At 46.8% G+C, this 27,305-nt stretch overlaps 2 protein-coding genes across 4 annotated transcripts; both read left to right on the top strand.

Annotated features, from left to right (window-relative positions):
• Nucleotides 1-80: 80 nt before the first annotated feature.
• WDR74 (WD repeat domain 74) lies at nt 81-13,504 on the top strand. Of its 3 annotated transcripts, none has more exons than XM_039363267.1 (12): nt 81-184; nt 1,532-1,641; nt 1,932-2,053; nt 2,617-2,680; nt 4,105-4,248; nt 4,365-4,466; nt 5,351-5,451; nt 6,051-6,106; nt 6,916-7,058; nt 7,957-8,013; nt 8,901-9,101; nt 13,374-13,504. In XM_039363267.1, exons 1-11 carry the CDS (start codon nt 124-126, stop codon nt 9,096-9,098), a joined length of 1,158 nt encoding a protein of 385 aa, XP_039219201.1. In that variant the 5' UTR covers nt 81-123; the 3' UTR covers nt 9,099-9,101; nt 13,374-13,504. The 3 variants fall into 3 exon arrangements, with proteins under 3 accessions (XP_039219201.1, XP_039219198.1, XP_039219199.1); XM_039363264.1 differs by lacking the exon at nt 13,374-13,504 and adding an exon at nt 11,834-12,179; XM_039363265.1 differs by lacking the exon at nt 13,374-13,504 and adding an exon at nt 10,112-10,364.
• Nucleotides 13,452-24,595, top strand: STX5 (syntaxin 5). Its single transcript, XM_039363268.1, has 11 exons — nt 13,452-13,589; nt 16,133-16,375; nt 17,543-17,616; nt 19,023-19,078; nt 19,806-19,876; nt 19,987-20,103; nt 21,018-21,074; nt 22,026-22,107; nt 22,329-22,426; nt 23,043-23,164; nt 23,762-24,595. Exons 2-11 carry the CDS (start codon nt 16,154-16,156, stop codon nt 23,919-23,921), a joined length of 1,059 nt encoding a protein of 352 aa, XP_039219202.1. The 5' UTR covers nt 13,452-13,589; nt 16,133-16,153; the 3' UTR covers nt 23,922-24,595.
• Nucleotides 24,596-27,305: the final 2,710 nt, after the last annotated feature.

Here is a 27,305-nt window from a genome sequence, read left to right as displayed (position 1 = left end):
TGATTGCCGCACCAAAGTTGCGCCCCAGCCAATCAAAGCCACGGACGCGCGCTGCGGTCCGTCGCTTTAATCGCTCCGGCTCGGAAACAATCCAGAAAACTCCGAAGCGGAGCTGAGGCGGACATGGCGTCTCCCGCGCGGGGCAGCCACGTGTGGGTGGGCTCCGAGACGGGCATTTTGAAAGGTAATGAGGACTAGCCGCGTGTTGGGGTGAATCTGGAATGGAGGGTTTAGGGATGGAAGAAATAAGGGACGGGCGGGGAGGCCGGCGGGCAGCAGCTTCTAAGTGCATGGTACCTCTGGGCATATGTAAAGTGCGAGGGGAAAGAGGCGAGCGGAGAATAACGAGGGAAAAGTGGAAGGAAGGAAATCTCAGCTGCCTGCAGCTTCACTTGCTCAATCCATTTTGACTGGGGAAGCTAAAGGGGGCTTTTTAAACCTCTAGGCGAGATGGGGCAGATAAATGTAATACTAATATACATTATATAGTATTATTATATATCATATATATACCTACACACATCTTTGTCATTGTATAAATAATAAATAAAGCCGGCCGGCGCTAAAGAGGCCACTTGGTCCATCATCTAGCAACATTGTCTTTTGAGGGGTCCTTGTTGCTCTCTGAGCTGGGTGGTTTTCTTGCAGACGTTTCATGACTCAACTAGGTAACATCATGCCTGCTAGAAGAGAGAGGAATTTGCTCTCTTTTTATATACTTAGTGGCTTGTCCTATCAGGGTTGATGGAGGTAGTTTCTTGATTGGGCGGTTGTTTACTTATTTATTTAGCGTATGACATACCATACATGGACTTGCAATATATATTAACATTTCACCTAGATTAGTAAAACACAATAAAATATAAATGTTAAAAAGATTTTTGATCAGATACCAACGTCTAGGCCATCTAACCATTGAAGCGCAGCATCCTTTATATAAGATAGATAGATAGATAGATAGATAGATAGATAGATAGATAGATAGATAGATAGATGAGATTAGGTAGTTAGGTAGATAGACAGACAGACATAGATATATAGAAATAAGATACTGGGCCACTATATACTTTCAGGTCCAGTGTCTGATTTTTTTTCCAACAATGCTGAGCTTAAACAGCAAAGCTGTTTACTGTTTGATTGATTGTCTGAGTTGGTAGTTCCTTGACTGGGTTGTTGTTTTACTGTTTGTCCATCAAGCACTGATACTTCGTTTGGGTCATGAAACGTCTGCAAGAAAACCACCAAGCTCAGAGAGTAACAAGGACTTCCTCCTCGCCCTCCCCCTCCTTCTTGCAAACGCCACCTCCCTCTAGCACTGATGATGTTACCTAGTTGGGTCATGAAATGTCTGCCAGAAAACAACCAAACCAAAGATCCCTCAATTCAACCCTAAACCTACCAATATTCTCCTTTATTGACAAGATCGTCTCTTGCTGGAACGTTAAGGGGAGGGGTGGGGGGGTAGGCTATTATAATGATTCTTTTCCTTACTCTTTTTCCTGTCGAATGATATATCTTTCCTCACTTTTAGGGGTCAACCTGCAGAAGAAACAGGCCACAAACTATAGGATGGGGGAAGCAACTCTCAGTCGACAAGAAGCTGTCACTGCCATGTGTTGGGGAGATTCGTACGAATCAGAGGTGACATGGTCTTCCTTTTCTGCTTGTGCTTGACTGGCTTGGCTATGAAAAATGGTCATGTCACGTTTTAAAGTACTGTTTTAATTTTGAACGGTCCCTAAATGAACTGTTTGTAAATCAAGGAGTACCTGTACACCACCTTCCTCTTATAGATTATTGAGTTCATTTTAATTTAAAATGTCAGGGATAGGGTTGAACCTGTGACCTTACCTGAGCCATCTAAGAAATGTTAACCCTGAAAAGATCCGTAAGTGACCTCATGAATCCCGTTGCTTTCTTTTTCCACACAGATCTTTGTGGGATGCCTCGACGGGTCTGTTAGGTTATTCAGTACCGAAAAGGGCAAGTTTATTGAATCTCGAAACTGCCAAGGAGGTGAAGGACCTTTTTGTGGCTTAGCTATCTTGGAGGGGTAAGTAGCTAATCCCTTTTGATTTTTCCCTTCTCTTGGCAAAAATGGCAGGGTTTTTTCTATTCCCACTTGAGCTAGGAAAAGAGATGGAAACAAACCTTAAGTAGACATCGCACAATTATAAATGGAAGAATTTGGCGCACTCGTCCTCTGAGCCCACTCTTAGCCCACGCAGTTAATGTGGCACAACTGTTTTTGTGATCTCTGTCCCCAATTTTAAATACAGCCCTGGGACACCCCCCCCCCAAATGGTTTCCCAGCTCTGATTTAAGAGTTCTGAAATAATGAAACTGACTGCAAAATATAACTCTTGTCAATAGAGGCATTACAATGAAGCAAAAAAAACCCAAAAACCACACACCCTTACTTGAAACCAAAATAAAACTTGGTTTATTTAACCACACCATGCCAGCTCCTTCAACATCTTGGCACCAGGGCCCATGGAAGAAGCCACCTCTTTGCTTTCTTAAAAGTCCAAACCGTATCAGATCTTTCTGTATTTTTATATCATGCCCTGAAAAAGTATTTCTCTGCCTTTTTTTTTTTTTCCTTCCTCCTTACAGTTCCCTTATCACCTGTGTGGAGTCTGGGTTGATGAAAATCTGGCGGGATTCCTCCTCAGAGAATGTAAGTGTTGCCTTGTATTCATCGTGTGAAAGATGGAAATTTAAGATTGCTTTTCTCTAAGGTTTTTTTCCTCCAGGGATGACATTTGTATGGGATGATTATAGAGGAGATATATATTTGAACTCTGGTGTTGGAGAAGACTCCTGCGAGTCCCCTGGACTGCAAGGCGATCAAACCGGTCAGTCCTAGAGGAGATCAACCCTGATGCTCTTTAGAAGGCCAGATCCTGAAGTTGAAACTCAAGTACTTTGGCCACCTAATGAGAAGGAAGGACTCACTGGAGATGAGCCTGATGCTGGGAAAGATGGAGGGCAAGAGAAGAAGGGGACGACAGAGAAGGAGGTGTCTGGATGGAGTCCCTGAAGCAGCAGGCGTGAGCTTCAATGGACTCCAGAAGATGATAGAGGACAGGAAGGCCTGGAGGAACGTTGTCCATGCAGTTGTGATGGGTCGGACGCATCTTTACAACTAACATCAACAACAACACTATATTTGTAGTTTTGTGTTGGTCAAGAAATTGACTCTGCATAAACTTAACTGTTTACCTCAATCTTTTCCGATCATGGTTAGGAAACCCGCAAGCGTGTGTAAGCACCCTTCCAAATTTCATTTGTATCCCGCCTTTGTTATTTGGTGAACATTTTTATAAATAACTCAAGGTGGTGAAATAACTCAAGGTGGTAACACTCCTCCTTCCTCCTCCTATTTCCCCATAACAACCCTGTGAGGTGGGTTGGGCTGAGGAACTGGCCAAAAGTCCTCCAGCCGACTTTCATGGCTAAGGTAGGATTTGAACTCGCTGTTTCCTGGTTTCTAGCCTGGCACCTTAACCAACTGGGGACCCAACTGGCCATCTGTTAAAAAGCAATATTGACTTGCTAGTCAGAAAAAGAACTATCAGGCTCCTTGTGTTTTTAATTCCTTATTTTTTTTTTCTCACCATAGACTTTCCAAACTTGAGTAAACTGTTTCAGAGTTGAGTAAAAATGATTCTTTTTCTTTCAGTCACAACATACAAATCCATTCATGGTGTGCTTTTTCCTTTTTCTACTGTTTTTTTTTCTTTCGTTCCTTTGTATTAGTGCAAATCAAATCCTTTTATTAACAGCCATATGGCCAGAAACAGTAAAATACCCAACTGTAGGCTAGTTACATACATACATATTTCAAAACGCGCTGAGCGTTGATCTAATGATGAATACGAACACATACAGTAAAATTAATTTTAAAAAGTAGTATTAAAAAAGATGAATGTATCCAAACAAATAATGGTCAAAGGCCCTTGAGTTACAGCTGTTTGTTTAGCAACCACTTCATCTTTATTTCAGTAAAAAGGACACGTCTGTTGATTTTTTAACTATTGCCGGTAGAATGCTTTTTTCCTCAAAAAGGAAACTCACTCAGCAAATTATCCTTTCTGACAGGTGGAGATTCAGGTGGGGCCCAGCGTGTGCCGCATGAGGCAAAGCTCCGAACAGCCCCACCGTATCGCCACGGGGGGGAAAGAGAATTGCCTGAAAATATGGGACCTGCACCAGCCTCAGGAACCGATTTTCCGAGCCAAAAACGTGAGTAGTTTTATTGGCGTGCCTGGATTTGTGTTCGTAAGCAGGTTCATTGCCTTGGCTTGGCAATTTCGGACCCAAAGTCTCTTCTTTGCATGATTTCTTTGTTCCTGTCACAGGTGCGACATGATTGGCTTGACCTGAGGGTACCTATCTGGGACCAAGACATGGAATTCTTGCCTGGATCTGAGAAGATTGTGACCTGCACCGGACATCACCAGGTAGTAGCCGGTTAAGATACGTGAGCTCTTCAGCTACTCAAAGCAGTTTACGGCTGGTCAGTTGGATTTGGCCTAGCCATAACTACACTAGATAATTCCCAACTAGCATTGCTCTTGAAATAGATTTAGGAACTGTGTCTCCTCTAGAATATGGGAATGAGAGGCTAGTAGTCCAAAGAAAAAGAAGAGAGGAAGGAAGGGATGAGAAGGGAGGGAGGGAGGGAGGGATGAGAAGAGGAAGGAAGGAATGGATGGAAAGAAAGGAACGAAAGAAGGAAAAGGGAGGGAGGAAGGAATAGGGAAAGAGGACAGAAGGGATGGATGAGAAGGAAGGAATGGAGGGAAAAAGGAAGGAAGGAAAAGAGGAAGGAATAGGAGGATGGAAGAAAGGAAAAAGGAAGGAGAAAGGAAGGAATGGATGGAATGGGAGGAAGGAATGGATGAGAAGGAAGAAAAGGAAGGAAGGAATGGATAGGAAGGAAGGAGAAAGAAAAGGAAGGAAAAAGATGGGAAGGAAGGAAGGAAGACATTGAGAAAATAGAGGTATTTCATTTATTTTAATTATTGCATCCTGTCCTGCTTTTTGTGCAAGAACCCGGCCTGAGCCGAGGTGGCGCAGCAGTTAGAGTGCAGTACTGCAGGCCACTTTAGCTGACTGTGTTGGTCAGGTCAGCGGTTCAAATCTCACCGGCTCAAGGTTGACTCAGCCTTCCATCCTTCCGGGGTAGGTAAAATGAGGACCCAGATTGTTGGGGGCAATGTAAATATATATATATATATATACATTGCTTACTGGTGTACACCGCTTAGAGAGTGCTTGCACTTAAAGCGGTATATAAGTCTCATAAGTAAATAAATAAATTCTCTTGATCTTCTGCCTCCAGGTCCGGCTTTACGATCCCAGCTGCCCCCAGCGCCGTCCCGTTTTGGAGGTGACCTTTGGCGAGTACCCACTTACATCCCTCTCGCTCACCTCCGATGCAAAGTGAGTCCTTCTTCTCTGCTCGAGATGGAGCTTTTGGAGAAGGCAGCGCTACGAGCAGGGGCGGCTGTTTCTTGCGGAATAGGACTCTGCTTTATATATATATATAAAAAATAAGGCAATACGAATGAAAAATGTGCCAGTAAAAGAAAAAAAAAGATTAAAAAAAAAATCCCAGAATGCAAAAGATAAGATGCAGAGAGTTATCCCTGTGGAATTTCGAATTGAACATATTTGGGGAACACCATATAAATCGTTAACAGAACGATAAACAGTAAATAATTAAAATATTTAAATCGAGAATAGAACTTATTGCTCAAGCAGCTATAGGATTTTAGAGAGGGGAAAAAGACATTTAAGTCACAAGAGCTTATTACAATCCAAGCATGGTTTCCAGTTAATATTAAATTCTGCATCCAATGCAAGACGTTGTTCTTGATGTTGAAGGTTACTTCTACAGTTTAATTAGCTTTTCTTCCAAAGAAGGAATCAAATAACTGTATTTTTTTAAAAATAAAAAAGCATACAGTATACAAGATCACCACTATTGCAAAGCAAGATTTTAAAAAGACAAAACATATCAACTCTATTTTTTTTTCCAGCGCTGTTGTCGTTGGCAGTTCCCACGGAGACGTTGCGGTTATAGATCTACGGCAAGGTATAACTGGCGAAGAAAGAAAAGGGTTTACTTCAAAAGAGAATTTGGAATGCATACTAGGCCTCACTTTCAGGGCGAAAGCAGACGGTGGTTTTTCTATGCCCGATTCCCACGGAGTTTTCTTTAACAAGATCGATTAAGAACAAATGGATGACGTGACAACTGTTCTGTTTCAGATTGAGAACAGAACGGTTTTAGGCCTGGATGTGGGTTATACTGTTCTTATTTTGGTGTAGTGCCTGGGTTGTTTATTTTTATATATTATATTTTCGATTCTAATCCTTTGTGTGTTGCTCAGAGTCCCTGCTGTGAGGTAGGCACCATCATGATCAGGGGACTGGAGGCTAAAACATAAGGAATGGTTGCTGGAATTGGGTATGTCTAGTTAGTGAAGAGAAGGACAAGGGGGGACATGATAGTAGTCTTCCAATATCTCAAGGGCTGCCCCAAAGAAGAGGGAGTCAAGCTATTCTCCAAAGCGCCTGAAGGCAGGATAAGAAGCAACGGGTGGAAACTAATCAAGGAGAGAAGCAACCCAGAACTAAGGAGAAACTTCCTGACAGTGAGAACAATTAACCAGTGGAACAACCTGCCTCCAGAAGCGGTGAATGCTCCAACACTGGAAGTTTTTAAGAAGAGACTGGACAGCCATTTGTCCGAAATGGTATAGGGTTTCCTGCCTGAGCAGGGGGTTGGACTAGATGACCTCCAAGGTCCCTTCCAACTTTATTATTATTATCATTGTTATTATTATTATTATTATTGTTATTATTCTTGCAACTTAACCCCCGGGGAACTCTCTGCCACAGGGCGTTTGGTGAAGTGCCTCAAGGGTTTCGCTGGGAGCGTCCGTGCCATCCGCTGTCACCCTTCGCTGCCGGTGGTCGCCTCGTGTGGATTGGACCGTTTCCTTCGGCTGCACAACCTGCACAGCCAGTGTTTGGAACATAAGGTAAGAGGGCGGTCCTGAGAACTGGGGTACAGAATCTGGAGCTTTGGGGAACACTCTGAATGAAGGGGGGGGGACACGGCTGTGTGAGCTGCAGGTGGCCTAATTTTGTCTCTAATCGGGTTGAGTCTGGATTGCCAGGAAAACTGCACGCCGGCTGTCTGAGATACACGCAGTCCTCGACTTACGACAGTTCATTTAGTGGCGGCTTGAAGCTACCACAGGACTGGAAAAAAACCAACTCTTTTTCACACAACTGTTGCAGCACCCCCATCGTCACGGGAGCACAATTTAGACACTTGGCAACCGACTCACGTTTAGGATTGTTTGGCGGTCTTCCGTCGAGCAACGTGTGACTAATTTAACGACTGCAGTGGTTCACTTGACAAGAGAAAAATCGTAAAATGGGGCCAACGTTTCACTTAGCGACATAAGCTTTGGGCTCTTATTGTGGTCGTAAGACGAGGTCTAACGGTTGGCCGAGTAGCAATATTTAACATGAAACGTTCACCTTTATTTTAAACCCCTATGTGGACCAATAAAAACACTTATTGGGGAATTTTTCAACTCTGGAGAATCTTCGGTCTTTGTTAATAGTCTAAGTCAGCCATGCTGATCTTGCGAAAAACAAAATCCCAGATCTGCACTCCGGAGAATTGAAATGCAAAATTCCCCTGCAGGAGCAGCAGATTAAAAATTATTCTGCTTTTTTTTTTTTTTCCCCCTCCCCTCCTCAGCTTTCAATCACCTTTCCCCCATTTGGACCAACTCTGCTGTTTTTTTTTTTTTCTTTGAAGAAGAGAGGGGCAGGCTTCCCAAAGATTTTTGTTAAAAAAAAAAAAGAGCAAATCTGTTTTTTTCTTTTTTAAAAAAATTCTGACTGAGTCTGTATCGATTCCAGGTTTATCTCAAATCCCGATTGAACTGCCTCTTGCTGACCACCCGGGAAAAATGGGAGGTAAGTTATCATAACCATGTTGTGTGTTTTCTGTGTGTGGGTGTGCGGCTGTCGTAGCTTTGAAAAAAAATGGTCTGTCAGTAGCTTTTGAAGAGTCCGTTGTAACGTTGAGCAAGTGTTAAAACGGCCAGGAAAAAAAGTTGACACTTTAATACTTCAAATTAATTGGCAATCCAAAGGTCAGGAAGATGAAAAGTCTTAGCAAATCACACGCTCAGAAACTGAAGTGGAATTCAGGTTTGATTTAGTAAGCCAACATCTCTGCTTAGACAGAGCTATGCAGAAGAGGGATATATTGGAAATTTAAAATGTTTTTTTTTTCTCAGCTAAACAGAAAACAGTTGCAACAGCTGGTTGCTTACCTGACCCATATTGAGCAAAGCCAGTTTAATACGTATATTAAAAGATAGATAGATAGATAGATAGATAGATAGATAGATAGATAGATAGATAGATAGATAGATAGATAGATAGATAGATAGATGGATGAATGATAGATATAGATGATGGATGGATGGATGAATGGATAGATATAGATAGATAGAAAGATGAATGGATGGATGGATATAGATGATAGATAAATATAGATAGATATAGATGATAGATGTAGATGATAGATAGACAGACAGGCAGACAGAACTACAATTGCAACCCGTCATAAATATGAACAGGTTGCCAATTATCTGAATTTTGATCACGTGACGTGGGGTGGCTGCAATGATCGTAAGTGTGAGGAACGGTCCTGTTTTTTCAGAGCTGTTCTAACTTCAGTCACTACTGCGAGGCCTGGCTCCAGTCCTGAGCTGCATTATCCTCCCACATTCAACCAGTGAGGTTTACGGGAGATTGACAGCTCAGTTCCCCTCTTGTTTTTCTCTGTCTTGCAGAGCGAGGACCTTGAGCCGTCCGTGAACCTCCCGGACGAGGTGAAAGAGGAAGAGGACGAATTATGGAACTCCCTGGAAGTGGTGGCTTCCAAGCGGAAAGCCGATGAAGGCGCCAGGACGGAGAGTCCCAAACCTTCCAAGGACACGGCCGCCAAAAAGCAGAAGAAAATGAAAAAGGCCAAATTATGTTCGCGGTGAGAGGTACAAGCTCTACCTCTTTAACACAGAGCTGGCAAACGCTCAACCTGCGGGTTCCTTAAGGCAGGGGTCCCCAGCCCCCGGAGCCATGGACCGGCCCCGTTCCGCGGCATGCCAGCAACCGGTCCACACAAACAAGCGAAGCCCCATTTGTGAGATGCAGGCAGTATGCAAAACCACACCCCCTCCGTCCACGGGAAAAAAAAACCTCTCTCCACGGAACCGGTCCCTGGTGCCCCAAAAGTTGGGGGCTGCTGCCTTAAGGGACTGCTAGGCCTGGCTGAAACATGGTTCCTTAGGGAAGGAAAACATCCTCAAATCCATGTGTATTGGAAAAAGGTTACTATTACTAAAGCCAAGTGGTTTTACAGTAAGCAAAGCCGAAACTATGAGTTTGAGCACGGAAATCCCCTAGTTAGCGTTCTCTTCCCTGGTTCATTCCCCCCATTACCACCCCACTGTCCAGTCATTCAGAGAGGATGTTTGGAATAGGAATAGAATAGAATAGAATAGGAATAGAATAGAATAGAATAGAATAGAATAGAATAGAATAGAATAGAATAGAATATATGGGATGGGATGGGATAGAACAGGAAAAGGAATGGAATAAGAAGAGAATAGGATAGGAATGGAATAGGAATAGAAATAGGAAAATGAATAGGATAGAATAGAATACAATAGAAATACAGAATAGAATAGAATAGAATAGAATAGAATAGAATAGAGAATGGGAATAGAATAGAACAGAACAGAATAGACTAGAAATACAGAACAGAATAGAATAGAGAAATGAATAGAATAGAATAGAATAGAATAGAATAGAATAGAATAGAATAGAATAGAGAAATGAAATGAATGGAATGGAATGGAATAAACAGAGTTGGAAGGGACCTTGTAGGTCATCCAGTCCACCCCCACCCCTCCCAAGCAAGAGACCCTACACCATTTCTGACAGATGGGAACAGTCCCTATCATGGTTGGTAGATGGTTAAGCTGCTGCATTCCATTCCCAGGACCAGGATCCTGAGATTTCTCCGGACAGGATTTGCTGGCTGAGGAATTCTGGGAGTTGAAGTCCACAAGTCATAAAAGGGCCGAGTTTGAAGACCCCTCCCCCGCTATAAAACCTCCAATAGGATAAAATATTAATATTAAAATCACCCCATGCTTTCCAAGCTCGCCTGCCACCTGCTCCTTTCACACGATCTTCTACTTACCCCCCCCCCCCCCAGGAAATGGGAGGTTTTGTTTTTTTTTCAGAATTAAGCCTGGTTTTTAGCTACCCCCCCAAATGTTTAATTATGGTGGCGGGGCGGGGAGCCTGGAAAGACGGGGGGGGGCCTACCTGGCGTCGCGTTTGGAGGGGGCGATCTCCGCGATCTAGTTGTGCACGGGTGGGTCAAGGGGCGGTGGAGGGGGGCGGCCCTGTGACCTCACAAAGCCCCCAGGGCGTTGGAGGCGGCGCCGGCGGCGCTGAGTCCCTTACTGGGGGGGGCGCGGCCCCCCATCCAGGCGCCGCAGCGGGCGATGGGCTGCGTGGAATCCAAGGAACGGCCTTCCGACGTGTACGAAGACACGGGTCAGAGCCCCAGGGCAAAGACTCAGCCGCCGGAGGAGGAAAAAAGTGAGCGGCCGTCCGCCCGGCGGAGGGCTTCCCCCGCCGGCCGAAGGGAATCCCCGCGGGGGATTCCGCTCCACGTGGGTGGGCGGGGCTTCCCGATGGAACGTTCGGGGAGCTGCGGGGCGGGGCTCTCGGCGAGAGGGCGGGGCTTATTGTGCACATGGCTGGGAGTTCTGTCTCCCCAGATCGTCACTGTCAGGGATGGGAAGGTGTTTCTCTGCCTGCCTTTCTTCAAACGGGTCGTGGGAATGTGTTTTCCTAACCTGGGTCTCTAGCACATCTGAAAGGGATGTCCCAAAGGGGAAGATTGAGCTGGGAAGTGTTTCTCTTTAAACTTGATGAAGCTTGGGCGTTTCAGTCAGAATAGAGCTGGAAGGGATCTTGGAGGTCTTCTAGTCCAACCCCCTGCTCAAGTAGAAGAATAACAGATATGGAAGGGACCTTGGAGGTCTTCTAGTCCAACCCCCTGCTCAAGCCGGAGACTCTGTACCATTCCAGCTAGGTGGCTGCCCAGTCTCTTCTTTAAAAAAAAAAAAACCCACTGTTGGACACCCATAACCTCTGGTGGCAAGCGGTTCCACTGGTTAATTGTCCTTCCTGTTAGGAAGTTTCTCCTCAGTTCCAGGTTGCTTCTCTCCTTGATTGGCTTCCATCCATTGTTTCCTGTCCTTGCCTTTGACAAGAGCACCCAGAGATTAAAGAATTTATTAAAATGAAAAAAATGTATTAAAATGTTATTAAACATTAAAATAGTAGGAGTCATAAAATTAAAGAATTAATTCAAAGGAGGTTAAGAGGGCACCTTTTCCCCTTCGCCTTTTATGTGTGTAACTTCAATTTTCTTGTGATATGTATCTGATGCCTTTTGTAGCGCAGTGCCTACAAACCACAATAGGTCTTGCAATTGTCTGCTTGATTTCCATTGTTTGGGACTAGACCCTCTTTTCAAAGTTTAATCCGTGCAAAAGGCACAATTTACCGACGAACTAAAAACTTCATCCAGTTTTTCAGTCCTGAGTTCTGGCTCAGCTGCCAGCGAAGCGAAGTCTGTTCAATCAGTTGATCTCTTCCTAAATCGGCATTTGATCTTCCTGTTCTTCTCTCGTCTTGCCAGGGAAAAAGAAGAAAAAAAACAGGACACGGAAAAAATTGGATGGACAGCAAAAAGGGGTGGAGGCGGAGAAGCCAGGCTTAATCTCAAAATCAGAAAGTGCCAAGGTTACCGTGATTTGGCAGCGTTGGTCCCTCTTTAGTAGCCCCCATGAAACCTATAATAAGCGCCTGGAAGGAGAAGCAGCTGGACCCAGTGGAAGCCTTGCTCAAGCCTCCCAGATCAGCAACCTCAGTGCCGAGGATGTGGTGCCACCACTGGACAGGACAGTTAGCTAGTGTTACGGCAACTCGTTTCCAACACATCGGAAGTTGTACAGCTATGGGGAATAAACATTCATTATCACATATGTTTCCTATGAAATACTAGGTTGTGCGTGTGGTGCAAAGGAAATGGTCGGAAAATGGATTTCTCAGGTCTGAAAGGATGGTTTCATACAGTGTTTTTCAAGCACAGGAACTTTAAGAGGGCTGGACTTCAACTCCCAGAATTCCCCAGCCAGCTTGCATGGAGATGGGTGGACCAACTCCCAGAATTTCCCAGCCAGCATGCTTTAAGAAGGATGGACTTCAACTCCTAGAATTCCCTAGCCAGCTTGCTTGGAGATGGGTGGACTTCAACTCCCAGAATTCCCCAACCAGCAGGGCCATGGATGAGAATTCTGGGAGTAAACGTCCACAATCCTCCTCTTGGGGAAACAGGTGTCTGTATGCATTGGATTGCAACTCCCATCACCCCCAGCCAACCTTGTGTAGTTGTGGGAAAGAAGACAAAATGGATTTTTGATTGGCTGAAAATCCCCCTTTGCAATTTTGCTTTCCTTGGTTTGATATCAAGGTTTCAGGACCTTGATTATTGCCGGCATATGGACTTCAACTCCCAGAATTCCCCAGCCAGCATGGCCATGGATGTGAATTCTGGGAGATGAAGTCCACAACCTTGTATGGCAGCACTCCACCCCACCCCTCCAGAGAGCACCAGACTGAGATGAGGTGGCTCAGGGTTTGTATCAGGTGGGACTGCAACAGGTGTAGTCTTTCTAAGGCTTCACCTGTTGAAATTCAATTTGTCGCACCCCAGCAGCGCCTAACCTAACTGCTGGGAAATGGCTGCTTGTCTGTGGGTAGAAGAGACTGTTAACTTCAACAGAGCCTACACCAGGGGTCTTCAAATATGGCCCTTTTATGACTTCTGGACTTCAACTCCCAGAATTCTTCAGCCAGGCATGCTGGCTGAGGAATTCTGGGAGTTGAAGTCCACAAGCCATAAAAGGGCCAAGTTTGAAGACCCCTGTCTTAAATCTAACAAACAAAATGGAGGCTGGCTGAGGAATTCTGGGAGTTGAAGTCCACAAGCCATAAAAGGGCCAAATTTGAAGACCCCCTGGCGTACGCTAAAGTAAAGTTGAGAAACGGCACTAGGCCTTGTTTGCTTTAGTTGCCTAGCAACCACGACGGAGTGTAATCCCTCCCCTGCTCTCCATCGGCGCCTCTAAGGTCGCCTAGCAACAGTCCTCCCTCCCTTCCGTCCCCATCGACGTCAGGAGTTCGACGAGCGACAGGAAGCCGCGCCGTGGGGGGCGTGGCCTCGTGACGCCGTCCGCGTCGCCGTGCGCCTGACGGCACCCCCTGAGGGGGTACGTGGCAGTGACGTCGCGGCCCGCCCTCTTTTCGCCTTGTTTGGCTGTTCGATGCGGAGGCCGGTGTTCGTAGCCCAGCCGCCCCGCGACGCCGAGAGCCGCCCCGGGTCCGCGCGACAGGTGAGTCCCGGGCTGGGAAGGGGTGTCCCCTCGTCAAGGTCCCCCCTCCCCTCAGGTCTCTCCTCTCGCGTCCCCCCCTTTTCCTGTTGGTGTCCCCTCGAAAGGGCTCCCCCTTCCCGGCGCCTTCGCCTCCAGGGTGCCCCCCTCCTTTGGGGTCCCCCAAAGCCTTCTCCTTCTGCCCGTTTTCCCTGGACTGATATCTCCCAGCCGCTTGAACTACACCTCCCATCCTCCCCAACCAAAGCCCATTCTGGTGGGGTGAAGGAGAACTACACCTCCCATCCTCCCCAACCTGGTGGGGTGAGGGGAGTAGATGTCACTGAGCCAACTGAATTACACCTCCCATCCTCCCCAGCCTGGTGGGGGGAGGGGAGTAAATGTCCCTGAGCCACTTGAACTACACCTCCCATCCTCCCCAGCCTGGTGGGGGGAGGGGAGTAAATGTCCCTGAGCCACTTGAACTACACCTCCCATCCTCCCCAGCCTGGTGGGGGGAGGGGAGTAAATGTCCCTGAGCCACTTGAACTACACCTCCCATCCTCCCCAGCCTGATAGTTCCACCCTAATGGGGTGTGCATGTTTGGTGGGAAGACCGGATGACTTTTCTTCCTTCCTCTATTTCCTTTGGCTCTTTCGACCCTGCTTGCTTTTCCGTCTCCCAGTCCTGATGAAGGGCTACTTCAGAACTTGGGGACCCTGGTTCAAATCCTCCCCTCCACCTGTCACTTAGCTGCACCGGTCTAGATCCGCTCCTGTCTTTCAACCGGACCGACCTCGCAGGGCTGTGGTGAAACAAATCAAGAGGAAAGTTTTTGTTGTGTTTGTTATCAGCTGACTCCAGCAAGCACAGGATTCCGGTGGAATGAAAACTTAGTTTCTTGCTTTTCAGTTCTTCTGGCATTAGAATAAAACTTTGTTATACATAGAATTATTGTCTTCCGTTCAGCAATATTTAGCTTTTCTTTCCTCTGGCTACTCCTGCGTGAAGAGATTCCATATGTTCAGGCAGAACTTCTTCCTAAGAGGGTCAGTCCTCAACTCTTCCAACTCAAATGGGGAGGCAAAACAGTCATAGCCTGTATGATGTAGCAATCTTGGTGAAGCTAAGCAAGGTTGGGTTTGGCCAGTTCCTGTACAGGAGACCATTTAGGAACCTCATAATAATTTATTTTAATTTCACGGTGAGTAAATGGTTGGTCTAATGATAGTTGACGTGAGGTCCTTGGTGCTCTCTGAGCTTGGTGCTTTTCTTACAGACATTTCATGACCCAACTAGGTCACATCATCAGTGCTAGAAGGAGGAGGAAGACTGTGGGAGTCCTTGGTGCTCTCTGAGCTTGGTGGTTTTCTTGCAGACATTTCATTCCCCAACTTGGCAACATCCTCAGTGCCAGAAGGGGCATTTCCAAAAAAATCCCCACTCCTCTCATAACTAAGTAAAAAGTTTGAGCTGCAAATATGGGAGAGCAACGGCAAAGGTTGAGCAGATATTCAAATAAAGAAAGATAAATAAACACTAAGTGCAGCTCTGCCATATTTGCATTGGCATCTTTTCGGGGTGATAGCGAGGAAGATCTGATCCAGCTTCCTCATGTCGGATAGATGTGCTTGTATTACAATTCCCATCGTTCCCAGCCTGCATGGCCACAGATGAGAGAAACTTGGATCAGATTAATTTTGTGACTCTTGAGAAGTAAGGCAGGAAAAAAAAAAGCACTCGGGTTTGTCAGAGAAACAGTTTCTTCTTGAAGATTAGAAAAGCTGATTTAGCTCGTTTCAGCTGTGACTTAGAGAGGTTTCACTTTGTTAGGAAGTTCAGAGTTGTCGTGGCTTGTTGTTGGTTTCCTATTCGTTTTCAGTCTGGGTTGTTATTTCTCTTGGTGTGTCTTTCATTTTTAGTTTTGTTTCAGCTTTGCGTTCCAGCTTTCATATGTATCAGTTTAAAAGGTTCCCTCCTTCTTCTTCTTTCTTTTTTCTTTTAGCAATGGCAAACAAAAGTAATTTCGTTCTATTTAAAAATAAACAACATGCAACATTATACACAAAAAGATCCTGCCGAAAGAGAGGGGAAAAAAGCTAAAATAACTAAAAATAATAACTAAATAACTAAAAAAACAAAAAAGAGGAACAAAGTCATGCAGGAGAAATATTTACAAATATAAATTAAAATGGTAACCATCTATCACGGTAATCCTTCACACCTAATCTGTGTTGATAAGTGAAAAACAACTGACTTACGGCTGGTCCTCGGACTTCGTTGCACATCCCTGCGGTCACATGATCAAAATCCAGGCACTTCCAACCGGCACGTATTTACCAACCTGGAAGTAAGGAGGAATTTCCTGACAGTGAGAACAATGAATCAGTTGCTTCCAGATTTGGTATGTGCCCATGATGGGAGGTTTTAAGAAGAGATTGGACGACCATTTGCCTCGATTCTTGTAGGGTCTCCTGCCTGAGCAGGGGGTTGGACTAGAAGACCTCCGAGGTCCCTTTCAACTCCGCTCTTCTCTAATTATGTATCCCTTTCTCTCCCTTCTCAGAGCCACAGATTATGAGCCTCCATGAATACGAGGAAACGCCACGGCTCCCGAAACACTGATCAAGGCGTTTACCTGGGGCCGTCCCAGACGCAAGCTTTCTCTCCGCTGGGTGTCCCTCCCGCTGCGGCTGTTGCTGCCACGGCCGTCCCTGTCAGCCCTCCTCAACCCCAGTGGGACACCATGTCGTGTCAAGACCGCACCCTGGAGTTCCGCTCGGCCTGCAAGTCCTTGCAAAGCAGAGAAGTGAGTGCCGGGCGTGGAAGACCACGATGCTCGATGCTCCTTTGATCTCTTTGAACCTCAAACCCCTTCCTTCCTTCCTTCCTTCCTTCCTTCCTTCCTTCCTTCCTTCCTTCCTTCCTTCCTTCCTTCCTTCCTTCCTTCCTTCCTTCCTTCCTTCCCAATGGTTAGAATGCAGCATTGCAGGCTAACTCTGCTGACTGTCAGGAGTTTGATCCTGACCGGCTCAGAGTTGATTCAGCTTTCCCTCTTCCCAAAGTCAGTTAAAATGAGGACCCATGTTTGGGGGGGCAATAGGATGACTCTGTAAACCGCTTAGAGAGGGCTGTGAAGCACTGCGAAGCGGTATATGCGTCTAAGAGCTATTGCTTCCCCCCCCAGCATGGTTTGTAACCCCTCTCTTCCCCCACCTAAAACAGACTAAAATCTGACTTAAGTTTTGCCTGCAGAAATTCACCCTCCCAGGGCTGAGGGCCTGGCCCCGAGCATCGTAAAGGCCCGTTCACCCTTTTGCCCCTCCCAACAAAACCCACTGAAAAGCAGAGGGCCACTGAGCAAGCTTTATAGCAGTGTTTCTCAACCTTGACAATTTTAAGGCATGTGGACTTCAACTCCCAGAATTCCACAGCCAGCAATGCTGCTGTGGAATTCTGGGAGTTGAAGTCCACATGCCTTAAAATTGTCAAGGTTGAGAAACACTGCTTTATAGCTTGACGCTGTGAAATCAGGATGCCCAGAAGGAAATTGAGATATTCTACCCCAGTTTCTTTCCAAGGACTTTTTCTGCGACCTGTCCAGCAAGAGGGAAGTCGCTTCTTCCCTCAATCCTGACACTCTTACGCAGAAGAAGCCACGGGGCTTCCCATTTTCCACAATTCTGACTACAGATTCCTTTGGGGTCCCCCCCCCCCGGTGCCCAAACTTTACAGCTTTGCCCTTCGGATGATCCTCGGTGACATGGGCGGGCTGGCAGGAATCAACCGCTGGATTCAAGCTGCGGTGGCTGAAACCTTGAAAGGCAGGAAGTGGGTGATGGGATCCTGCCCAGCGTAGAAAAATGCACGTCCTAAATTAGCCTTTTCCCACTCTCGGAAAAGGGAGGGTGTGTAGACGTGGGTTTCCGATGGGGATAAAAACAGCATTTTTCTCTTTCTGCTTTTCCCTTCCCAGAACGGGCTTCACGTGAACAAGCCGGCGCAGAGTGGTGCCATCCGGCAAAGGAGTGAATTTACCCTCATGGCCAAGTAAGGACGCCGGGCCGTTTACGTCCAGCCAGGGTGACTGTGGTGGGCAGGGTGGAGCCCCCGATGGATGCCTTTCGGCCACAGTTGCAACAACACTGGGGAAACAAAAGGGACTTACGACCGTTTTTCACACTTACGGCCGTTGCAGCATCCCTCCCCCAGGGTCATGTGATCCAAATTCAGACACTTAGCCACCGGTTCATATTTACGACGGTCGCAGCTTCCTGGGGGGGGCGTCACACAATCCCCTTTTGTAACCTTCCGACTTCACTGCAGTGCTCCGTTCAGCAGCTGTAAGAAGAACAGTTGCAAACTGGGGGGCAAAGCTCACTTAACAAATTGTCTCATTTAACAACGGAAATTTGGGGCTCACTTGTGGCGGTACAGACGAGAACTACCGGTATTAAGAGCGAGTTATGATCAAGCATACGGCGAGGCCTTAAAGAACGACTTGTCGCTTCCCGAGCATTTGAAGTCACAGTGTGTGCCCAGATCTACTTATAACCTGTTTTCAGATTTATGTTAGCTGGCACATAAATGGGGTTCACGCTATCGCATTTTGGGCCCTTAGCCAATTGCAGCATCCCACTCAGGTGTCATTGTGGATTTTATTTGTTTGTTTGTTTATTTATTCATTTATGCATGCTGGTTACCAGGATTTAATTCCTGTTTCTGGCAAAAACCTGGCCAATTGCAGCATCCCACTCAGGTGTCATTGTGGATTTTATTTGTTTGTTTGTTCATTCATTCATTTATTTATGCATGCTAGTTACCCGGATTTAATTCTTGTTTCTGGCAAAAACTTGGCCAATTGCAGCATCCCACTCAGGTGTCATTGTGGATTTTATTTATTTATTCATTTATTTATGCATGCTAGTTACCAGGATTTAATTCCTGTTTCTGGCAAAAACCTGGCCAATTGCAGCGTCCCAGTCAGATGTCATTGTGGATTTTATTTGTTTGTTTGTTTGTTTGTTTATTCATTGATTTATGCATACTAGTTACCAGGATTTAATTCCTGTTTCTGGCAAAAACGTGCAGCCAATCACAGCATCCCAATTAGGTGACCTGGTGGATTTTTACTTGTTTGTTTTGTCAGTTACTAGGATTTACTTCCTGTTTCTGGCACACACAAAAAACAACAACCCTCCAATGGTGGAAAAGAAATTTCCTTGACAATTACATTTGCTTAACTGTCGCTACCCAAAATATATATATATATATATCATAAAATCAGGTCTGCACATGTAATTCCTCGCCTTGCGACTGCAGCAACTTAACAGCCATAAATTAAGGACCACCTTTAATTCAGGAGTGATTGTCAAAGATGATTCAGCATAGGGAGCAATCTTGTCTGTCAAGGATTCGGTGTCATACTTGACGGCCCCGTCTCTTCTTATTCTCAGGCGCATTGGGAAGGATCTCAGCAACACCTTCGCCAAGCTGGAAAAGCTAACGATTTGTGAGTATCCTGGGATGTTTGTGCTGCAAAGGAAATTGTGTGACTCATCGTAATTGGGAGGTGAGAGACAGAGGCATCAGCAAAATTAATGAAAAGCAGGAACAGCGCAGGGATGAGAAAGCGGGCAGCTGCCTATGAATAGAATATTTGTAGCTCAGGGTGAGTCTCTCAGTGGTCTTCTGAGCTTGGTTGCTTTTTTTTTTTTTTAGACGTTTCATTACCCAACTAGGGAATGGCGTCAGTGCTAGAAGAGAGTGAGGTTTGTGGAATAGAGGAAAAAGAATAGTAGAGGAGAAGGAGGAGGACTGTGGGGTGCTCGTTGCTGTCTGAGCTTGGTTGTTTTCTTGCAGACGTTTCGGGACCCTAATAGGTAACATTACCAGGGCTAGAAGGGGAGGTTTGTGGAGAGGAGGAAGAGGAGGAGGAGGGAAGGAAGGGAGGAAGGGAAAGAGAGAAAGGGAGGGAAGAAGAGGAAGGGGAAGGAAGTATGGAGGAAGGAAGGAAGAAGGATGGAGGGAAGAAAGGCGAAAGGAGAAAGGGGAAGAGGAAGGAAGGAAGGAAGGAAGGAAGGAAGGAAGGAAGGAAGGAAGGAAGGAAGGAAGGAAGGAAGGAAGGAAGATGTAAGAAAACTGCAAGGGAGAGGGACTTGGTGTGCTTGCTAGGGGATACAGGGAGGGTAGGTCAAAGAAAAAAAAAAAATCCCATATCTGACTCTTTGCATGCTCAGTGGCCAAACGGAAATCGCTTTTCGACGACAAGGCCGTGGAGATAGAGGAACTGACCTACATCATCAAGCAGGTAAGGAAGACAAGGAGCAGAAGGACGGAGCAGGCAGGCTGAAAAGGGACGACAAACAGCCGCTCTGTCGGGCCCTCATCCCTCATCCCAGCTCCTCCTCCTCCTCGCAGGATATCAACAGCCTCAACAAACAGATCGCACAACTCCAGGAGTTTGTCAAAGCCAAAGGCAGCCTGACGGGCAGGCACGTGCAAACACACTCCAACACCGTGGTGGTTTCTCTGCAGGTAAGGCTTCCAAGCCCTTTTGTTGTTATTAATTGCGAAGTCGTGTCCGACCCATCGCGACCCCATGGACAACGTTCCTCCAGGCCTTCCTGTCCTCTCCCATCTTCTGGAGTCCACTGAAGCTCACGCCTCCTGCTTCAGGGACTCCATCCAGCCACCTCCTTCTCCGTCGTCCCCTTCTTCTCTTCCCTCCATCTTTCTCAGCATCAGGCTCTTCTCCAGTGAGTCCTTCCTTCTCATTAGGTGGCCAAAGTCCTTGAGTTTCCACTTCAGGATCTGGCCTTCTAAAGAACAGTCAGGGTTGATCTCCTCTAGGACTGACCGGTTGGATCGCCTTGCAGTCCAGGGGACTCGCAGGAGTCTTCTCCAGCACCAGAGTTCAAAGGCCTCCATTCTTTGGCGTTCAGCCTTTCTTAGGGTCCAACTTTCACAGCCGTACATTGCAACTGGGAAAACCCTGGCCTTGACTATACGCACTTTTGTTGGCAGGGTGACGTCTCTGCTTTTGAGTGTGCTGTCTAGATTGGCCATAGCTTTCCTCCCCAGGAGCAAGCGTCTTTTAATTTCTTGGCTTTTTAGGGCTTTTTTTTTTTTTTAGCCCTTTTAGGTTTTCTCAATTTTGGGGACCGGGGGGGAGATTGTGGGGGGGTGGGGAGGAAAAGGCTGCAAAATTGTGCACTTCTTGCAGGATTGAACTTGGGGCTTGCTTTTTTCCCCCCGGCGCTGAGGTTTCAGATATGGAGCTAATCCTTGGTGCATCTAAAACAGGCTTCCTGCAAAATGTTCATCCCGGTAGGACATTCCGCTCAGGGAAGGGCAGCGCCAACAACAGTGGGAAGAACTTTTCTCTGACCCACAGAGCAGGACAGCCAACGCTGGTTTTTGTCTTGACTCCCTCCTCCTTCCTTTTCTAGTCGAAGCTGGCTTCCATGTCCAATGACTTCAAGTCCGTTTTGGAGGTGCGGACGGAGGTGAGTTCCCGATCCGCACCTGTGGTTTTCAGACTTCGCCCTGGGGATCTTCTGTGGGACAGTGCGGTGGCCCTTTTGACTTCATTAGCTGTTGGGAAGGGAGAGGGAGAGAGGGAAGGGAAGGGAAGAAATGGGAAAGGGAGAAAGGCAGGGAGGAAGGAGAAGGAAGGGGAGGGAGGGAGAGAGGGAAGAAATAGGAAAGGGAGAAGGGCAGGCAGGAAGGAGATGGAGATGGAAGGGGAGGAAGGGAAGGGAAGGGAAGAAATAGGAAAGGGAGAAAGGCAGGAAGGAGAAGGAAGGAAAGGAAGGAATGAAGGAAGGAAGGAAAGGAAGGAAGGATAAATAGGAAGGGGAGGAAGGCAGGGAAGAAGGAAGGAAGGAGATAGAAATGGGAGGAAGAAAGGAAATAGAAATGGGAGGGAGAAAGGAAGCAAGGAAGGAGAAAGAGGAAGAGGGAGGCAGGAAAGAAGGAAGGAAGGAAGGAAATAGAAATGGAAGGAAAGAAAAGAAGGGAGGGAGGAAGGAATAGGAAGGGGAGGGAGGCAGATAAGGAAGGAGATAGAAATGGGAGGAAAGGAAAGGAAGGAAAGAGAAAGGGCGGAAGGAGGAAGGAAGAGCAGAAGACGACGATTGATTAATCGATGATCATTTATATGGTGTGAGACAGAGCAGGTGTGTTTATATAGGTATGTAGCTATATGGTGGAATAGAATATTATAAATAGAGAAAGGGGCAACTGTAGCCATAGAACTAGAGGTTCTTGGACAATCAGGATATTCAGTCACAGGCCTGGGGTAGGGTGGATTGTGGGTATAAAAACATGCCTTTTGACCAGCACTGCCCCACTGCCGTAATAGGAGGCCTCCTTTACTGATTAAGATGTGCTCACCTTGGTGGTCTGCATGGCCCCCCTAATCCCTTGGCCCTGCCTCTCCCCCCTTCCTTCTCCAGAATCTTAAGCAGCAGAAAAGCCGGCGAGAACAATTCTCCCGTCCCCCAGTGGCCACCATGTCTCTTTCTGCAAACAACCTAGGTGAGTTTTCTCCGTCTCTCTCTCTCTCTCTCTCTCTCTCTCTCTCTCTCTCTCTCTCTCTCTCTCTCTCTCTCTCTCTCACGCACACACACACACACACACACACACAGAGTCATCGGGCAGAATTGGGCCGGTGAAGGAGGCGGGGTGAAACCTTGGACTGTCCCTGGAAAGGGAGGCTTGGGAGGTGCCACTTCTGACGTCGTCTCCGTCCGCTGTAGGTTCCAGCGTGCTTCAGGACGAGCGTCGGTACTCGGGAGATGTGGCCATTGACATGGACAATCGGACGAGCCAGCAGTTGCAGCTAATCAATGAGCAGGTGCTTTTGAGATGGGGATGGGCAAAGGAGGAAGTGGAATGTTGTCTGTCTGTCTGTCTTTTTATCTGTCCCTATCTCCCTTTCTATCATTTGTCTATATCTGTCCATCATCTATCTATCTGTTTGTCTATCTAACTCTATCTCCCTTTCTATCATTTACAGTACAGTGTCTGTCTGTCTGTCTGTCTATCTATCTATCTGTCATTCCCTATTTCCCTTTCTATCATTTGTCTATATCTGTCCATCATCTATCTGTCTATCATCTATCTACCTGTCTGTCTATCTAACCCTATCTCCCTTTCTATCATTTATCTCTATCTGTCCATTATCTCTCTCTCTCATCTCTCTTATTTCTCTCTCTCTTATCCTCTCTCTATTCTATCTGTATATCTGTCTGTCTGTCTATCTGTCTGTCTTTCTGTGTGCATGTGTGTCTTTTTGCTAACCCCCTGGTTTTTTGCGTTACATTTGTCAATATTATTCCCGGCTTTAAAGGAAGCCATATTTAAGCTTTGCAGACTATGCTAAGGTTTCAGAACAATGATTTGGAAAAACGCCGAGAGAGACCCCATCCCCAGTTTAAAATCCCATGGACTTTATGTTTTCTCCTCTGCAGGATTCATACATCCAGAGCCGGGCGGACACTATGCAGAACATTGAATCGACCATTGTAGAGCTGGGCTCCATATTTCAGCAACTGGCACATATGGTTAAAGAACAGGAAGAGACGATCCAGAGGTCAGAGGCCCGAGGGAGGGGCTGCGGGATCTCACATGGCTTCTAAGCCATGGCTTGCTTAGCAGCGGCTTATTAGACAGCCACAACCTTAGACAGCTGATTACATTGTGGCCAGCCACAAGGCCTGGTGGTCCCATCTGTGTTGAGTGGACCATACAGGTGGTCCTCGACTTACAGCTGTCTCACTTAGCAACGGAAAGTTTGAGCGCCATTGTAGTTGCAATCTGACAACTAACTGTAGTCCTTGACCTACAGTTCTCAGTGTCGTTAAGTCGAGGACGACCCCCAAACAACCTGGGATCCCCTCTTCCCCTTAAAATCTTTCCTTCTGGGTGGCTTAAGTGGTGGAGAGCCCCCTCCCCAATTTGTGCTGTGTCAGAGCGTGCCCAGTCTTATTGCGCTGAGATGATTCCCCCCCCCAAGAACAACCACAATGCTGATGCGGCCCTCAGTGAAATTGAGTTTGACACCCCTGCTTTATACGAAGGCTCTTCAAGAGACACAGACCCTGCTGGGTCCTTGCCATCATTACATTACATAAGCTGGTCAGCTGCCAAGTCAACCCCTTGATAGGCTGCCATTCTGCCCTCCCTTTAGAATCGATGCCAACGTGGAGGACACTGAGCTGAACGTGGAAGGGGCCCACATGGAAATCCTGAAGTACTTCCAGTCCGTCTCCTCCAACCGGTGGCTGATGGTGAAGATCTTCCTCATTCTGATCATCTTCTTCATCATCTTTGTGGTCTTTTTGGCCTGACGGAGGAGGGGGCTCGACCTCCCATCCCCTCCTATGCCGTCCTTCCCGAGCCGCCATGGACACTGGACACTTCCACGTTGGGCCAAGCCAGCCGGCCACGGAGGGCAGGGCCGTCCTCGCCTCGACCCTGCGCCGAAGAGCTCCGCCTACTCTTGGGTTCCTTGGCCGACAACGAGGCTGCCCCCTCTCGGGACGATGCTGCGAAAGGGCCTTGCTGCAGAGCCCTCCTCGTCCCATGGGACTCAGCCCTGGGAGCGTGTGCGTACTGCTGTGTCTCTCAACCTGGGCCGCTTTAAGATGGGTGGATTTCAACTCCCAGGATTCCCCAGCCAGGGGCATTCTGGGAGTTGAAGTCCACCCATCTTAAAGCGGCCCAGGTTTAGTGACATTGGGATAGCGGGACCAGCATCTTCCCTCTTCCTCTTTTGTGTACATTTTCCCAACCCCTGACGCGCTAACAAGAACCTTCTTTATTTTTTTTTTATGTTTTAAAAAAAAACAACACAAATATACGATGAGTATCTCAGAATGGAATCCAGCTTCCACGCCCTTCCTCCTGGATTCCTGGGCGAAGAGAGCTGGGTTTTCAGGATCCGGATCCGGAGGCTGGATTCTCTCCCTCGTTTTAACGTATTTAACAGATTGTCTTCTTTTTTTTCTCTCTTTTTTTCCCCTTCTTTTTTGGGGGAGATCCAGTTCTCCAAGGGGAGCAGACCAGGCCCTTTACCCAGCGTGGCAACCTGGCTGCTCTTTCTCTTCCTTAGAAGTGTCCTCCGGAAAGCAAGTTTTGTAGCACGATTGAGCCTTGCTGACCACGTGGGTCTTCTCTTCAGCTAAACTGGGATGGCCGATCATAGCTTGCACATGGTTGGAAAGGAGCCTCAGCTCTTCGGTCAACTGACAGGCTTTCCTCCTCCTCCTTTTCCTCCTCCCCCTCCCCTCTTTTTCTCTTCCTCCTTCCCTCTCCTTTCCTCTTCCTCCCCCTTCTGTCTCCTCCGTTTCCTCCTCCTCCTTCTCCTTTCCTCTTCCCCCTTTCTCTTTCTCCTTTCCTCCTCTCCCTTCCCTCTCTTCCTCCTTTTCCCCTTCTTTCCTCCTCCCCTTCTCCTTTTCTCTTCCCCTTTCTCTTTCTCCTTTCCTCCTCTCCCTTCCCTCTTCTTCTCCTCCTCCTCTTCCCCTTCTTTCCTCCTCCCCTTCTTTTCCCCTCTTCTCTTCCTCCTTTCCTTCTCCCCCTCGCCTCTTCTTCTCTTCCTCCTTTCCCCTTCCTTTCCTCCCCTTCTGTCTTCTCCTTTTCCTCCTCCTTCTCCCCTTCTTTCTTCCTCCCCTTCTCCTTTTCTCCTCTCCTCCTCTTTTCGTCCTTTCCTCCACCCCCTCGCCTCTTCTTCTCTTCCTCCTTTCGCCTTCCTTTCCTCCTTCCTCCTCCCCTTCTGCCTCTTCCTCCTCTCTCCTTCTCCTTTTCCTCCTTTTCTCCTCTCATTCTCTTTCTCCTCCTTTCCCCCCCCCATCCCCAAGCAGATTTGCTCTCTGGTGCAGGAGCAAAGAACCTGCACGCCTCAAATTATTATTATTCATTCCTCCCCCTGCCTGTAGCTTTCTCCAGAAGGTCTAGGGCACTTAGTTCAGCAGCCTTAGGCAAAGGGAGATTTTCCCACCTCCCCTGCCCCTTCCACTTCCTTTCCGCTTCCTTTCGGATCCAACCGTTCTCCTTCCCCTGGGAAGAAAGGAGTGGAGGAAGCGTTTCCTGCTTTTCCCATAACTTAATTTTTAACACTACTAGAGAAGAGTAAAATGTGTTCTTTAATCTCCTGCCCCTTCCTTCTTTTTCTTTCTTAAGCCTATGCTGGAGCCATGTCGTCTCCCTCTTGGCCTGGTTATGGTGGCTGAGCCATCACTTGCTTTCTCTCTTGTTTTCCCCCCATAAATAGGGAGCTGGGGTTCTCTTCCTCCCCTCCACCCACCTTGCAAGGGCCCTTCATGTCGGTATCTTCCTCCATTCTGCAAAAACGTGCTCCTTCTAAGAGACTGGGCCAGTAAGGGTGGGGGGGGGGATCTATCCGCTGTCGGTGGGAACGAGCTGTTTCTAATCCAGACTTTATCAGCAAGCAGTCCCAGCTCTCCCTTGTGCTCTGAAAACGATTAAACGGAAAAGCCTACTTTAAACCAACATCCCACCCCTTCTTGCGTCTTGTGTGTGCCGGCCTTGATTAGATGCCTCTTAAATGTTGACCTCCACTTTTTTTTCCCTCTATGGAGATCGTCCGCCATTCAGCCCAGGGTTGTCCCAAAAGTGCTTTTTCAAGACTTCCTTGGGTTGTTTTTTTTTTTTCTTTTTCTTTGAAGATGTTTTGCTTCCCCTCCAGGAAGCTTTTTCCGTTCCGCAGACGCGTTCAACCTAATCCAGGGAGGCTGTGTGAATCCAGCCCGTGGGATTATTGTAGCTTTGTTTGGGCTCTGCCAATCCAGGTTTTGATCTGTTTAGGATGTGTTAAACGGGGTTTTGTGTGCTGTGCGGTCCCTCCTTTAAGGGTGCAGCGATAGCCACAGGCAAAGTCACAGCTTATATATGTACAAGTGGTCCTTGACTTACAGCCATTTGTTTTGCAGCCATTCAGCGAGCCTCATAACCATGCGTGGCAAAACAGGTCATAAAATCAGGTGGGACTAGAGATGTAAAATTTCTGGGAATTTCTGGAAAAAAATAGAAATTTTGAAAAAATTGGGGAAAAAAAGTTCAGCGTGGAGTAGTTTTACCAACTGCGTGAAATGCAGTGTGTATAAAAGTATTATGCTTGCAATAAAACAGGTAACCATCCCCCTTTCCCTCAAAAGAGGGGTCTTCAAACTTGGCCCTTTTATGACTTGGAGACTCCCAGAATTCCTCAGCCAGCATGCCTGGCTGAGGGATTCTGGGAGTTGGAGTCCACAAGTCATAAAAGGGCCAAATTTGAAGACCCCTGCTCAAAAGCTACAAAAAAATAACAAGAAACCATCAACCTCAGAAATCTTTCATTAAGGTCTTTGTGCTATATAGTTTGAATACCATGTCATAGATATATTATTTATCTTTGGAAAAGAACATATTCCACGCTTCTTTTTTTCTCAATTTTTCTGGAAAAAAACAGGAAAAAAATCAGAGTTTTTTCCAGGTCTTCCCATCTTTAGGTGTGACTGACGTAACCACCATTGCTTAGCAACAGAAACTGTGATCCTAATTGGTATAAATCAAGGGCTACCGGTACAGCACATTAGAAGTAGCATCCTTATCCTCCTGTTAAATTTGCTGATCTTCAGTTTGTGGGATATAAATTACATTAAAACGCTCAGACATCATACCAGTTTTATTAGCACGACACATGACCTCTTCCAACTTTAATAAGCCCACCAAAC

Source organism: Crotalus tigris, unplaced genomic scaffold, assembly GCF_016545835.1.
Source record: "Crotalus tigris isolate CLP2741 ecotype Arizona unplaced genomic scaffold, ASM1654583v1 scf7180000019553.37968852642:3898890, whole genome shotgun sequence".
Classification (NCBI taxonomy): Eukaryota; Metazoa; Chordata; class Lepidosauria; order Squamata; family Viperidae; genus Crotalus; species Crotalus tigris.
This window is presented reverse-complemented; position numbering and strand designations above follow the sequence as displayed.

Excerpts from the sequence above, each read along its gene's own strand:
- WDR74 (XM_039363267.1), top strand. The coding sequence starts at position 124 with ATGGCGTCTCCCGCGCGGGGCAGCCACGTGTGGGTGGGCTCCGAGACG. Across the intron at positions 1,642-1,931 it reads GAGATTCGTACGAATCAGAG|ATCTTTGTGGGATGCCTCGA; the intron begins GTGACATGGTCT and ends TTTTCCACACAG. Across the intron at positions 4,249-4,364 it reads CGATTTTCCGAGCCAAAAAC|GTGCGACATGATTGGCTTGA; the intron begins GTGAGTAGTTTT and ends TTCCTGTCACAG.
- STX5 (XM_039363268.1), top strand. The coding sequence starts at position 16,154 with ATGAATACGAGGAAACGCCACGGCTCCCGAAACACTGATCAAGGCGTT. Across the intron at positions 21,075-22,025 it reads TTTTGGAGGTGCGGACGGAG|AATCTTAAGCAGCAGAAAAG; the intron begins GTGAGTTCCCGA and ends TTCCTTCTCCAG. Across the intron at positions 22,108-22,328 it reads TCTTTCTGCAAACAACCTAG|GTTCCAGCGTGCTTCAGGAC; the intron begins GTGAGTTTTCTC and ends CGTCCGCTGTAG.